Below are 14,154 nucleotides of genomic sequence, written 5' to 3'. Positions count from 1 at the left end.
AGAGCAACCCGGAAATCAAGAGCTTCACTTTTTCACTCAGCTTTCTCTTCACCATGATGGACTGATACAGCATCCGCATCACTCACCCTGCAGCCTGCATTAGCTTAGGAAACAGTCTTAACTTAAACTGCAACTATCCATCAGGGCCCTGTTGATGGTCAGTACAGTTTACTGAACAAGTTTCAAACAATCACAATTTTGGAGTTGGCACCTTCTCCTCCTGCGAGTGGGCCTACTCAGCTGTCAATCATAACATTGCTACCCAATTAAAAACATGACTTTTTCAACCCAAATCAGCTATAAGAACTATGAATAACGACAGAAAGCATTCTTGGGAAAATTTATCTGAGGAGCACTGCCTTTATTTTGACTCTAGTCCCATCCACTAACATGGAGAGGGCAGTACTTATGAAACTATACTGCAGCCAGACAGCAGGTAGCCACAGAGACGCTTTGGCTTCATTTTTCTGGAGCTGTCAGGTCATCCATGTTTTCTACACTCATTAGAAGCACATAAAGCAACTGAGATTTCAAACACCAAGAAACAAACAAAAAACACAACTTGGGGATTTTAATGAGGTCAAAACATTTTAATAAAAAAAAAAAAAATCTTTTGTAAGAAGTCTTGTCCTCCAATTTGTTCAACTTCCATCACATTTCACTTTCGCAACAGCACACACACATTCGCTCACTGACAATGTGCTAGCTACTAAACCTTTGGAACAGAAACATGCTGACTGATCTGTCAGTATTATAAACATCTTATACAATCCAGTGTAACATGAACGCATAAAAGTCTGCTTCAACTTCAACGACCACATTAGTAATTTCTCATTTTAGCCCATTAATCACAAATTTCCAGAGTTTCATAATTTACCAGGTAGCAATCAGATTTTATGTCACGTTCAATAAGACAAATCAACCAGCATGACATTAACCTTACTTGGTTTGCCTGTTCAGAAATTTTCCGTTGCCTTTCTTGCAAATTATTCATCACAAAAAAAAGAGAGAAAAAAAATGAAGAAAAAAAAATATACCAGCATGAACTGAACCAACAATTGCCAAAAAGGAAGAAAAAACAATGATAATAGCGTATACGATTTCATGGTTAATGAGCTAAAATGTGCTGGCAGCGTTCTTCAGAAAGACAGCCCTCAAAGCAGTGAAGAGTTTCACATTTAAGTCCTGAACAGCACACAGGGATGTGAGCAAAACAAACTGAGGAGAATTTATTACATAAAGCAAGATTTAATCTATATTTACAAATGAATCAGAGGCAGATAATCTGCAGTTCCTCCTCTGCCAAAAAGAAATCACATCCCTGAGCACAGTTTGTTATTCATAGCATAGCAGTTCACGTCAGAGTCCTGCAGCTCTAGTTTGACCACAACAGCACAGCGTCGCTGCCCAGTTGTTCCCCAGCCCAGAATCTGCAAAGACGTTCACATTGAATATTGAAGAGACCTCAGCTGCAGTCTTTCTGCATTACAGGAACAAGGGTACCGTGGAGAGCTGCAGAGACAGGAAGCATCAGAACAGCTGACATTTATCAGTTTCCTTGTAGCAGGATGCCAGCGTTAGCCGTTATCTTTACGTCCTAATCTCCTTGCAGCTTTGAGTTATGCCTCTGTTAATGCAGAGCCTTTCTCTCTGCCCTCTTCATCCTCCTCCCCATCTTTGTCTTTGTTCTTTTTGCGTTTCTTTTTCTTGTGCTTGTGCTTCTTGTGTTCTGCCTCTTTGTCCTGGCTGCTGCGTTTCTTGTGCTTTTTGTGCCTTTTAACTTTCTTGTGTTTCTTCTTCTTCTTGTCTGTCGTGGTGGTGGCTGAGCCGCTGTGGTTACTTGGGGTGGGGCTGTGGGAGCGCTGGCTGAGGGACAGACTGGCGCTGCCGCTTCGCCCTCTCTCAGGCTCAGAACCTTCGCCTTCGCTGTAGTCGGGCACGAAAGCTGCCTCGTCTGTCTCGCGGCCGAGGTCGGAGCACAAACGCTGTCTCCTGGGCTCGGGGGCCCGACTTTCCTCTCGCCCTCCTCCACCTCTGACTTCTGCTGCTCTCTCCTCCTTCCCTGGAGCTACTCGCCCTTCCTCTCTTCCTCCACCTCGCCGCTCCTCTTCTCTTGCAGAAGCTCTTCCTTCTTCTCTCACTCCTCTCCCCTCTTCCCTCACGATTTTAATTTTGGTTGATTTGTCCAAGTTTGTCTGGCCCGTCCTACCACCCTTACCCTCTTCCCTTGTGGCTCTTCCCTTCTTCTCCTCCTTCACTGCTCCTTTCCTCTCTTCTCTTGTAGCATCCCGGGTTTCAGTCCTAATAGGCTTAGGTGCTTCCTGCTGCAGCTCTCTACCTCGAGGCCTCTGCAGCACTGGGGAGGGCTCCTTGGTTACACTAAGCTCATTTTCCTGGCCTTCTTCGTCATCTTCCCTCTCCCACTTGGAGCGGGGAGGAGGCTGAATGAGCGGTTCCTCCCTGGCCAGGCTGAGCACCGGGCTCAAGCTCGGGCTGCGTGCACGGGTTTTTACGGGGCTCGGTGGAGGCTGTTCTGCAGGTTTCGAAGGCAAACTCTTCTGGTCTTTCTCCGAGTCCTGCTTTGTTTCATGAGACGACCTTTTGTAAGGAAAAACAAGTTTTTAGAAAAGCTTAAACATCTCAATACGAGCAGATACGACACCACAGTTTAGGCAATAGTACAATTTTCTTTGGGAAACACTTTTCTATCAAACTTGAGCTGCAACAACAGTTTATACTTGCTTCACCTTAACAAATGTATTTTTATGTCCACAAAATTAAAAAAAAATTGAATAACTATCAATAATTAGACCCTAATCATAAGATATTTTGTGTCTAATGTATTTTTACAAAGAACAAAAACAAAAATTACACAACTACACAAGTCATTTAATTCAATGTGAGTTTCACTGTACCACTGAACTCATTACTTTGCTTTGGCAACACTAAAATAATGAGTTTTCCTAGCCCTCCCAAATAAACAGCTTTAGACTGATTACGTTTTTCAAACTCCTCTTCTGTTGCTAATGAACCGCTGACAGAAACAGATAGAAACAATTTAAATTCTCGTGCCATCCTAATGGAAACAACTTAAAGATGCAAATATCAGACGCATAAAATGAAGAGTGGAACAAAGTAAATAAACTACATAACATTTTGAAGTGAAAATTAAAGGCTGTATAAGGAGAAAAAAAAAAGAAAGAAAAGGCACTCACTTAGTGGAGCTTGTAATGTGGCCTGTCAGAGCCTTTCGGCTGATCCTGGGTTTGCTCTTTACAGCAGCCTCCTGCCCGTCTTTGACCGCTTCCACGGAGGTGAGAGGAAAGAGGAAAGGTTCAATGAATGTGTAATTAGATAGCAAGACACAAAATCAAAGTTATCATTTCCTGCCATACACTCGACTCGTGCTTCAAATTACCTTCTCTGCGAGCAGCAGCTGGTTTCTCTCCAGAGGGAACGCTCCTCTCTGTTCTGTCCTTGGACGCACTCCTGGGTAATTAGAGAATATAATTACAACTATTAACAACTGTGTTTACAGACAGAACAAATGTATCATCGCATCTTTCAGTCATGGATAAGGAGAAGCAGAAAAGCAAATGTAGTGACCTGTCAGGTTTAGCGGCTCTTTCTGAGCCCTCGCCCTTCTCCTTAGAAGATGCTCTTGGTTTCTCCTGATGGTCTGCCTGTCTCCTCGTGATGGCAGACTTCTCTCCGATCGTCATTTTATCCAGGCTGACAGATCTGCCTCCCCCGCTCGCGCCGCCTGAGTTTTTTCGTTCTGCCTTCGACGCCCTCTCACCCTCCGTGTCTCTCTCCGATGCAACCGCCACCTTTTGGGAGCCTGACCCCGAGATTCTGTCCTTGTCTCGGTCTCTGTCAGACCCCTGACCTCTGTCTCTGTCTAAACCAGACCTCTCTCGCTCTCTGTCTGAACCAGACCTCTCTCGCTCTCTGTCTGAACCAGACCTCTCTCGCTCTCTGTCTGAACCAGACCTCTCTCGCTCTCTGTCCACTCCACAGCTTCTGTCCTGCTCTCTGTCTGAGATGTGCTGCCCCTCTCCGCCACTGCCAGGTCTCTCTCTGGAGACTCCCCTCTCCGCAGATGCAGAGCGCTCTTTTCTTCTAGCTACTTCTGCTGCACTACTGTGCCGGTCTGCTTCAGAAATGCTTGTGCCAGCTGATCGCTCTGAGATTGAGGCGTTCTTTTCGTGACCAGATGAAGTTTCATCCAAGGCCGCTGCCTCAGTGCTGCCTCTTCTCCCCATATCTCTGTTCAACTTGATTATTCTTACTGGCTTAACCTGCAGATGCAAAAACAAAATGTTCAAACGGAGTTAAATTAGGGGAAATCAGTAGGAAAAATACATTTAACAAAAGTTTCTGAGGACCTACCTGAAGGTCCATTAGAGGTCTAATGGCTGCTCGATCCGTTTCACCCCGGCCAAGCTCGCGGCTCCCTGGATGCGGAAGGATACCAGGCCTATCAGAGGAAGGTGGGAGTCTGTGGAGTGGGGGCTGATGAGGCAAATGCGAGTGGGACATGATATCCACTCCACCTCCTAGGCCATCTATTCTCCTCAGCTTTCCGGGAGGAGGTCCAAGTAAAGAGCGACCCTCCTCTCCCATCCTCCTCCGGTTGTCCACTGGGGATGAAGGTCGGGGGAGGAGTGGGAGACCGTGTTGATGGGGGTGAGGAAGGAGACCACCGCCCTGTGGAAGATTTTTTCTTCCCCGCATGTCATGGCTGGATCGGGGGCTGTCATGAAGCGGGGGATGAGGCAGAGGTTGGTTATGGGAGGACTGTGGAGGGGTCTTCACAAGTGAAGGCCTCACAACGGAGCTCTTACCCTTTTCTTTTTTAGAGGTAGTCGAGTTGTGGGTGTCTTCTGGTTTGGCTTTAACACTCTTTAAAGGTTTAACAGCTGAGGAGGAAGAGGAAGATGATGAGGGGTCTTTCTTTTTTGCCAAAACTCCTTCTCCGGTCTTTTTCTTCATTTTGTCCGGCTTTACCTTGACCGGCTCCGTCTTTGCTTTAGGCTTTACTTTCTGAACTTTGTCCTTCTTCGTTTTTTCAGATTGAGTTTTTGATGCAGACTTGGTTGAAGATTTAACAGATGAAGCAGTGCTCTTAGAGGGCGGGGCTTTAGATGACGCAGTGTTAACAGCAGGCCTTGAAGAGATGGGAGGTGTTTTTGTGTGTGACGGTACATCGTCCATGGGTTCGTCTCTGACCGGAGTGGCATCGCCTCTGTCCACCGGCTGTTGCGACGCCTCTGGTTCTTCTCCAGCTTTCTTCTTTTTTATCTTCTTTGTTTTCAGGACTTTAGTGCTGGACTTTGTCCCTGACGAGGAAGAGGATGGGGGATGGTGAGGTGGACCAGCTCTCTCCTCTCTCCCTCTTCTCCCTCTCCCCTGGGGTGAGTAATCTCTGGATAAAGGGGACAATCTGTCCCTCTCTCTGTCTCTGCTGCCATGACCTCTGTGATGCAGTGAAGGGTGTTGGCTATCGTATTCTTTGTAGTATTTGTTGTACCAGTCTACATACTCCTTTTCCCACTGGCGCCTTTCCCTTTCAAAGCGCTCGGGGCCTGCGGGACTCGGACCCTTCAGTTCATATGGTGGTAGCTCGCGTGGGGGTAGCTTTCGTCCGCCAGGGCTGCGGCTCCGGTATGCCCCAGGGGAGCGAGATCGTGACCTAGACCTGTAAGGCCCTTCTGGCCCCTCCCAGCCTCCTCCCCGGTAGGAGGGAGGAGATCGTGGTGAGCCAGAGCGACGGTACCCATAAGACCTCGAACGAGATCGGGACCTTGACCGTGAGCGTCCATAACTGCGTCCGTTACGTCTGGAATAAGGCGAGCGAGGATAGGACCTGCCATGGGATCGTGAACGAGAGCGGGATCGGCTCGGTGAATAAGAGTAAGACCTGGATCTGGATCTGGATCTAGATCTTGATCTGGACCGAGAGCGCGAGTAAGGAGAGCGGCTAAATGGAGATCGACTGTATGACCTGGACCTGGAAGAAGAGAGTCGGGCAGGAAAAAGAAGGAATGAACAGAGTGAATGAAGGGTTGAAAGAAGGATTACGCAAAAATGCAACAAATGCCTTTAAAAGCTTTGTGCATAAACAAGTTTCGTTATGTAATAAATACCTGGAGTAAGATCGCTTTCTTCTCTTTGGTGCATTTCGGTATTTCATAAGCTCTTTGTGGAAGTCTTTAGTGAACTCATCCAGCTTGGAGGTAACCCTATGTAAACAAAATTAAACACTCAGAAACATTCCAGGTCGTCTCTTGTGGTGAAAATAACTGTTCACAATTGCAATCCTGAGTTATGTCTGGTGCTACATGGTTTTCACATGTGCCACCACTGTCTGTCGTTAGACCCCTAAAACAAAAAGAACCCACTCACTTGTCCTGTCTGTGATGCCTTGGCCTGTAGAAGTCTTCCTTACAGAGAGGTGGCTGTGGGAGGGTGGGTGGAAGAGGGACTAGAGGGGGCTGGGTACCAGGGGGAACCCAGGGGGGGTTGAGAACTGTTGGTCCAGGGGGATAAACAGGCTGGGGCTGGTAACTCATAGCAGGAGGAGGAATAAGGCCAGGACCAGCACTGTATGGAGGAGGGTAGGCCTGAGGTGGAGGTGGATACAGGGCTGGAGATGGGTACACCTGAGGACTAGGTACAGGAGGTGGAGCTGTGTGCAGGCGACTGGAGGGGTGCTCTCCTCTACTTCGGTACCTGTAAAGATGTACACAAAAGACTTTACAGAACTGATGTTACATCACAAACACTTCACAGTTCATAGTGCATAAGCAAGATTTACCAGTGTCTGCCACCTCCGCCTGCTGGTGCTGCTACTGCTCCTACTCTGTGAGAGTGGTTTGTCCGTGAATGGTGACCTAAAAGAGCAGAGAGCAGGCAGGCTGTTAGTTGCCAAATGTCTTCCCTTTAAGCTCATCAGATCTGCTTAAATGAATAAATTGATCTTCTGACCTGACTGATGAGATGGTCTTGTAGGTGGCAGTTGGCCAATCACTGGTAAAGTGTAGCTCTGTGGGAGAAATTATGGGGTTTTTTTAAAAAGAGAGAAAGAGAAAAAGGTTAACATGATGAAAAACCTATGTTTTGGTGCTCTAACTAACATAACCTCGCAAACAAGTCACTATTCAGGAAGGACCCACCTGTGAGCCACTTTCTGAGGGTCCTGATGAATCAGTTGTCCCTTTAGGTTCTGGACGCGTCTCCCTGAAACACAAATAGAGACAGTGTCTGGCAAGAAAGGCTTCTTTGAACTGAATTTTTCATGGAATATCTCAGTGTAAACTTACCCTGGTGGGGGTGGTTCACCCTGGTCGGTGGAGTTGGTCGAGTGCATAGGAGAACGGCGATCAACAGCCGGTGCAGGGACTGGCGAAGCTTCTTTTTCCTCGACAATAGAAGCAGCAGCAGGGGAAGGAGAAGCAGGGGGTGGAGTAGACGCAGCAGGTGGTGCAGGAGAAGGAACAGAAGGAGCAGGTGCAGTAGGTGGGGCCTGTGTTTGAGGGGCCGTGGTGGTTGGTACATTTGTAGGAGGTGGTTGAGTGACATTGGCCAGCAGCGGGTCCTGCTGTCTCGAGTGCAGAGGCCTGACCAGCTGTGGCCGCGGTGGAGGCGGAGCTGTGTGTTGGGCCTGCTTGCGCCCGTGTTTGGTGTATCCTGTCTCATTCTTAAAGTTGTTTACAGCCTACATAAGAAGGCAAACACATAATCCAGCACTTACAAAAACAGTCAAATTAAACTAATACCACATCAGACTGCAAACGTTTGAAAGCACTACCTGTCGAAGAAACTTGTTGGCAATGAGATTATCAGGTGACACATCTGACTGTTTGCACGTGAAGCAGATGTGCTCCTCTGAGTCCAACAGGGCAGTCCTAATACCTGAAAACAGACGGATCTTATTTAGACAAAAGCTCACGCACACAAAAAAATAAATAAATAAAAAAATCACTTAAAATCTTTTTTTATCGTCTACATTTTGAGAACTCACAGTCATCGCAGTAGCTGTTTCCACAGCAAGGTATGACTACGGCATCTGTCATCAGGTCATTGCAGATCGGACACAGGAGCTCGTCAGGGATTGGATCGTTTTCATCCTCAGATGACGACTGTTCATGTGGAACAAATGGAGGGCGCTCCTTCTTTCCCTGTGCGTATGCTTCCCTGTTAACAAAACAAATGCACCAGCAATATGGATAATTACCAACTAAGACATAACTTAATGTGCTATAAAGTGTATATGAAACTCCATGTGTAGGCGTATGTCAGTGATTGGCACGTACGCATCTATAGCAGGTATGGCGTATTCTCCTGTGCTGGTTAACATGGCTCCCTTGGCACCTGGCTCTGCTTTCACCATGAAGCTCTGTGGTATCCCCTTACTAATTCGTACTGGCTTGGGACCCTCCACACTTTTATCCTGAACCTCAAAATGTAAAAAGGCAAAAAAAGAAAACCCAAAACAACAAAAATTAACATTAACCAAAACATGACGGTTACTTTTTTAGACGTTACACAACAATGTTGTAAAATATAGCAACACAGACAAAGATCAAACAATACTGTTAATTACCATTAGCATGGGGCACTGCCGAATGTAGTGACCGGCCTTTCCACAACGAAAGCAGGTGTAGTGAGCAGGTGGAGGTCCGACTGCCTTCTTGGAGTAACTGGAGGCACAAGTTACAGAGTTAAACACACGCCCAGCTAGACAATGAATTGAAATACACATTACATGCTTCATTTTGAATTTAATTAGATGCTCAAGTGTGGCGATTGTATACTAACTGTATTGGATCATATTCGTGATTCGACTGAGTCATCATGGCTTTAATCTTGTCCTCTTCGGATGCATTTGCATCAACCAGGTTAGCAGTCTAAAACATTGATTTAGAAGAGAAATAAGAATCAGAACAATGTCAACCCCTCAAGAAAAAACCAAAAAAAACAACCCATCTTTTTAGCTTTTCTGGCGTTACAGCAAGCATACACAGAAACAGTACCTTCGCAAGTTGGGCGAACGACAATGAAGGAGAAGAGTCCGTCTGCAGGAGAATCAGAGCACATATATTAAAAGGTATTAACATGATAGATTTTAGACACACTGGAAGACAAGAGCCCCGACAGTTCCCCACCACATCTGTGACCAATCCCTTAGAGCCTCCGTTTGTTTCTTCAAACAAAATTAGCACCTCTGTTTAGCCTCCAAAGTGCCTGACATAAAGGTAATGCACGAGTAGCAATTAACAAAAGAAATAAAAAAAATATCAACACGTGGATTACAAGTGGTGCGTGCCGTTTTAAGTCCAACTCCTCTAAATAGTCAGCAAATCTAGAAGGAAAAAAAACTAATACTCTGAAAGCCTCTTCTAAGCTTGTGTCTTTTCAGAGATTTTTACATGGATGAGATCTTTGGGGGGGAATAGAGTAAAATACAAATACCCAAAAAACACACAGTGATGTGATGCAAACTCCATACTGAATGTATTATCTACTGCCTTTGCAAAGCAACAAAAGTATTACAGCACCAAAAAAATTTGAATGAGATTGTGCGCTTTAGTCGCATGTTTAAGAACTCATGACGAGACAGAAAATTGTAAAAACATGTACTTTTGCTGTTCTTTAGCATATGCAAGTCTTCCGAGCCTTTAACTATGGTAATGTCCAAGAGCTTCTGCTTAAACACATCACGCCTCCTTAAGTATTTGGGGCTTATCAGCAAATACTACCAACACATCCCTCTAAATCCTATATCCAAAGCTTCTTCTGCAGTGGGTAGCAGAGGGCAATTTTCTCAAAGGAATACTTGACATTTAATTTAAGTATGCAGTTTCCCCTCACTAGGGCACAGCAATTTAAGTTTTTGCACCAGCTTGTCAAACGAAGTTGTCACAAATATTCAAAACTCATCAAAAAGTTCAAGAATGCTTTCTGTAAACTAATGAGCTAGCAAGGAGCAGAGCCAACCTATTTTTAAAAAAAAAAAAAAATGCAGACACAGGAAGCTGTCAAGTATGTAGAGCTGATAAGGCACAAGTGTAGAGATCTTTCTTTTGAGGGGGTGGGTGAAATAAAAAATGCCTGGTGGAAGGAAAATGAAGTAACCGCTGTTGTCACTTATTCTCTTAACCTGTTCCCTTTAACAGCCCTACAACACCACCAACGTCACGACAGAAAGCGGAGGAGGGATGGTTCTGTCAAGAGTGGACAAAGGGTCACATTTTACACCCACATAAAAAATTTGATCTCTCTTCTTTTTTTAAGTAATAAAGGCTAAATGTTAGTAAACAAAAAAGCCAGCAGGGTGGGATATCCATCATGATAAGCAGGCTCAGAGGAAACACTGGGTATTGCAGAAAGCTGTGGAGGGAACACACAGGGATCTGGTGCAAGCGGTTCTGACACTGAACCACTCAACAACTTTATTGACAGGGTCTGCAGCTTACAGCTTACAGGACACACTACACCAGCATACTTTGCACTGCAGCAACCATGGAAGGATATTTACTGATACTGTGTCTTAGCACAGTGTGGTCTAGCTTCGTAATGATCCCCCCCAAAAAACCACAGTTTTGTAAAAAACAAACAAAAAAACAAACAAAAACACACTTTGAACTGGTTTCCTTGCACAAGAGGCACTGAGGAATCTGGCTAGATTCAGTGTATCTCAGCACAGCAATGTAAATGCGAGCCTTCAAAGTTTAAGGGTTATGTGCAGTCCATATTCAGTGCAGAACAGAACATCTTCATGATTAAATTGTACAGGACAAAATAAATGACAGAAGTTTTGACTTAACAAAATATCTGAGAATGTGTATGTTTAGCAGGTTAAGCTCATAAAATGAATAAGAGTCAGTGGCAAATCTATTCCACTCATTATGTAAGATAAGTTTATATAAATTAATCACACTTTCCTTCTTTGGGTTTATAAACCACAGAAAATATTTTCACAGAAAATAAATGACAATGTATTATGAATACAAAAATACCATACTTCCTTTTACAAACCCCTTCAAAACATTTGCCTGGCATAAATCAGGCTACATAACCATTTCATTATGAAATACAGTCATTAACAGTTTAAATTGCTTGCCATGTTAATTATCAACAGTTTCAGTTCAGAGCATTACAAAAACATGGTGGCTAGTCTGTTGTTTCTCTTAGCGGCCTCATCTCATTCACACAGTGTACTTTTAATTTGTTCATTTCAAAATAAAAAAAAGGCAGACAACCCGGGTTTTTAGAGAGAAACAACAAACTACTTTAACCTTAGTGACTCCAGGAAACCCTCCTCAAAAAAAGACATCAAATAACACACAGAGGTCGAGAGCTCAACACAAATGTAGCCAACACACAGTGAACAGAAGATACAACTTTATCATTGTTGACAGGATGTTCTTGAGAAAGGTGACTAAAGCCAGAAAGAAGGGGGCGAGAGAGAGACAGAGGGGTGAGGAAGGAGAGTGTGTTGTTTTTGGGTTTTGTTTTACATACGGGTCTAGGAGGTCCCACCACAGCTGTGTCAGAACGATCTCTGCGGAAAACAGAAAAAAAGTAGTAAGCTACTGGCACAAAAGGAACAAACATAACCTAGAGATTTCTCTATCATTTAAAATCCACTGGTGACTACACTGTAATCATGACTCAGGCTGCAACGTTAGATTTTATGTATACATACACAATGAACGTCCTGCCAGCAGGTTTTACTCCACCAATCGGGGTGCGGCGGACGATCACAGACGAGTGTTTTGGGATGTGGGCTTCATCGTCTGTGTATTCTGTGAAACACCACACAGAACAGAAATCCAATGAGTTTACAAAATATTTATGAAATACAGAAAAATCCCAGTATTTACAGCTTATGTGATCCCAGGGCTTCAACTAAGGCTGAATAGCTGTGACAGTTAAAATAAGCACTAAATAATGACAAAGCCTTTACAAAAATAGACATTAAAAGCTCGTTCTCAAATATTAGATTGGAGGTTCAGTGTACATGAAACTGCTTGGGACAAATAAAGTAAATCCTAGAATGTCAAACTGTTTTAAAGAAATTAGAGGCATGTTGTAGATCCCAATGGATTTGTACATATTCTAGCCCTGTTTGTGTTTTCCCAGCAAAAGCCCTATACGTAGATATCATGCGTTGCCTCTTCCCAAAGTATCTGATTATGCTTCTCCCATAATGTAAAGAGTCAGCTCATGGCGTACCTTCTCGAGTCTGCGCATTGGTGATCTGCAGGTCGCAGTCTGTGGCCTTGAGCCGTTCCCGGGCCATAATCTGCCTTTTAAGCTCGCTGAGAGTGATATGCAGCCCATCGAAAGTGACTGTATTATAGTCCAGTTTGGAAGAAAACTTATAGTGAACACACGACATTTTTTTTTGTTTTGTTTGGATTTTTCTTTCTCTCTCTCTCTCTTTTTTTTTTTAAACAAGTCTAAGCACTTATCAAGTTAAGAACAAAGAAAAAAAACACAGGCCTGGTATAACAAAATGAAAGCGTCAACACTGAACACAGGAGGCTAAATCTGGTGACTTTAATGGGTAAACCTTCTGTATTATTCGCTGAAACACTGGACAAAGAAAGGACTAATATGGGGAAAAGGTTGAGCTCGCAGATGACGACACAGTCATTATTACTGGAAATGAAAAATAATCGAGCAGCGAGGCCAAAGCGCCATGGAGCGGCGCCGTGTGCCTCTTCAGTTCTTTAAAGTCCAAGAAAATACAACAAGGTGCCACCAAATCCAAGAGAGTCCATGCAGCACAGTGTGAATATGTTACATGGGTAAATGAGGTTAAGTCCGTCGTGAATTGTCCTTGCTGGAAAACCCGGTCCGCCGCACTGCAGCTAGCAGCGGGCCTGGGGCTTCCCCAGTCCTCGCGGTAGTGTTTTGCCTTTTCGGTACAGTTTGTAATTTATAGAAACAAAACACCACCGAGCTCCACAAAAAGTCCACAAAACTGCGTGAAATGCTCCACGGCCAGTCCACAGGAGTCACACTACTGTTTAGACCCCTCCGAAAAGGTTAATCTTAAATCGAAATGTTCCGTGTAAATGTTAAGCTAATGTCAAGGCTAACATGCGACACCTCGAGATTAGCTAACGCAACTCAACACAACATGAAAGCAGGCCTAACAAAAGCTAACGGCTAACGCTGCTATTGCTGACAATGGTGTCACGCTAAACTTTGGGGCAAAAATCCACCGTCTGCAGTCAGGACGAAAAGGTTCCTCTTCACTCCACGGTTATGTCCCACCACAGAAAATAAAGTTTTGAATCCGGATGATTCTTCAGTGTAAATCCATTAAATCCATGTCGCTGATCCCAGACGATCGTCTCCTCGCTGTTTCATCAAAATGGCGCTGGACGGAACCGGATGTCGCCAGTGTCTGATTCTTCTTTGAGACAATGAAAAGTGGCAGCTGCGGCGTTGCATTTTACTGCCACCCTCAGCTTTTATTGCTCAAAAAAGTTAACTGAGTGAAACCCCACAATATCTGTACACTAATCATTTAATTTTCGTAATATTGCGCTATATCACAAGAGCCTGTCGTCTCAAGACACTTTATATTTTAAGATAAAGAAAGACACCAAAAATAATATATAAAACCCCAAAACAACAACAATCACACTATCCCCTATGAACAAACACTTGGCGACAGTGGAAAGGAAAAAGTCAATTTAACAGGAAGAAATCTCTGGCCGAATCGGTCACCTGAGTTAGGAGTGAAGGGAGGAAGACGGGACAATAAAGATGGCTGGATGCTGGGCAACTGGTATTTGTAGATGGATGGATTTTGTGTTTTAAATTGTAACTTTAACTGATTGTTAGTTCATGGCAATTATACATTAGTGCACTAAAGTTTTATTGATAATTAATATACATTTTGGTTATATTACATGTATTTAAATTCATTTTAAAGCAATGTCATTTAAAACAAAATAACCATTTCATATGTGTATGGAAACCTGTTTCAGTCACTAAAAAAAGTCACACCCTTACACTGTACAATTAATTTGTTAGAAATAATATTAAATAATGTAATATGGACTTGAAACTCTTTACCACTTTACCATCCATCCTCTCGAGAATCAGTTGTTTTTGTCTTTATTGTAT

General features: G+C 44.0%; 1 protein-coding gene across 3 annotated transcripts; it reads right to left on the bottom strand.

Moving 5' to 3' along the window:
- Positions 1-331: 331 nt before the first annotated feature.
- LOC102309626 (E3 ubiquitin-protein ligase RBBP6) lies at positions 332-13,440 on the bottom strand. Of its 3 annotated transcripts, none has more exons than XM_005929271.2 (20): positions 12,244-13,440; positions 11,714-11,813; positions 11,530-11,569; positions 9,039-9,080; positions 8,824-8,912; positions 8,609-8,705; positions 8,319-8,461; positions 8,027-8,199; positions 7,814-7,917; positions 7,326-7,720; positions 7,179-7,242; positions 6,991-7,048; positions 6,821-6,896; positions 6,409-6,735; positions 6,150-6,245; positions 4,393-6,013; positions 3,607-4,301; positions 3,419-3,489; positions 3,216-3,303; positions 332-2,598 (listed from the first exon to the last, which is right to left on the bottom strand). In XM_005929271.2, exons 1-20 carry the CDS (start codon positions 12,407-12,409, stop codon positions 1,620-1,622), a joined length of 5,424 nt encoding a protein of 1,807 aa, XP_005929333.1. In that variant the 5' UTR covers positions 12,410-13,440; the 3' UTR covers positions 332-1,619. The 3 variants fall into 3 exon arrangements, with proteins under 3 accessions (XP_005929333.1, XP_005929334.1, XP_042079809.1); XM_005929272.2 differs by having other exon boundaries at positions 8,319-8,455; XM_042223875.1 differs by lacking the exons at positions 8,824-8,912; positions 9,039-9,080; positions 11,530-11,569; positions 11,714-11,813; positions 12,244-13,440 and having other exon boundaries at positions 8,609-8,817.
- Positions 13,441-14,154: the final 714 nt, after the last annotated feature.

This window comes from Haplochromis burtoni, unplaced genomic scaffold, assembly GCF_018398535.1.
Source record: "Haplochromis burtoni strain Fernald_Lab_line unplaced genomic scaffold, NCSU_Asbu1 Contig_122, whole genome shotgun sequence".
Taxonomy (NCBI): Eukaryota; Metazoa; Chordata; class Actinopteri; order Cichliformes; family Cichlidae; genus Haplochromis; species Haplochromis burtoni.
This window is presented reverse-complemented; position numbering and strand designations above follow the sequence as displayed.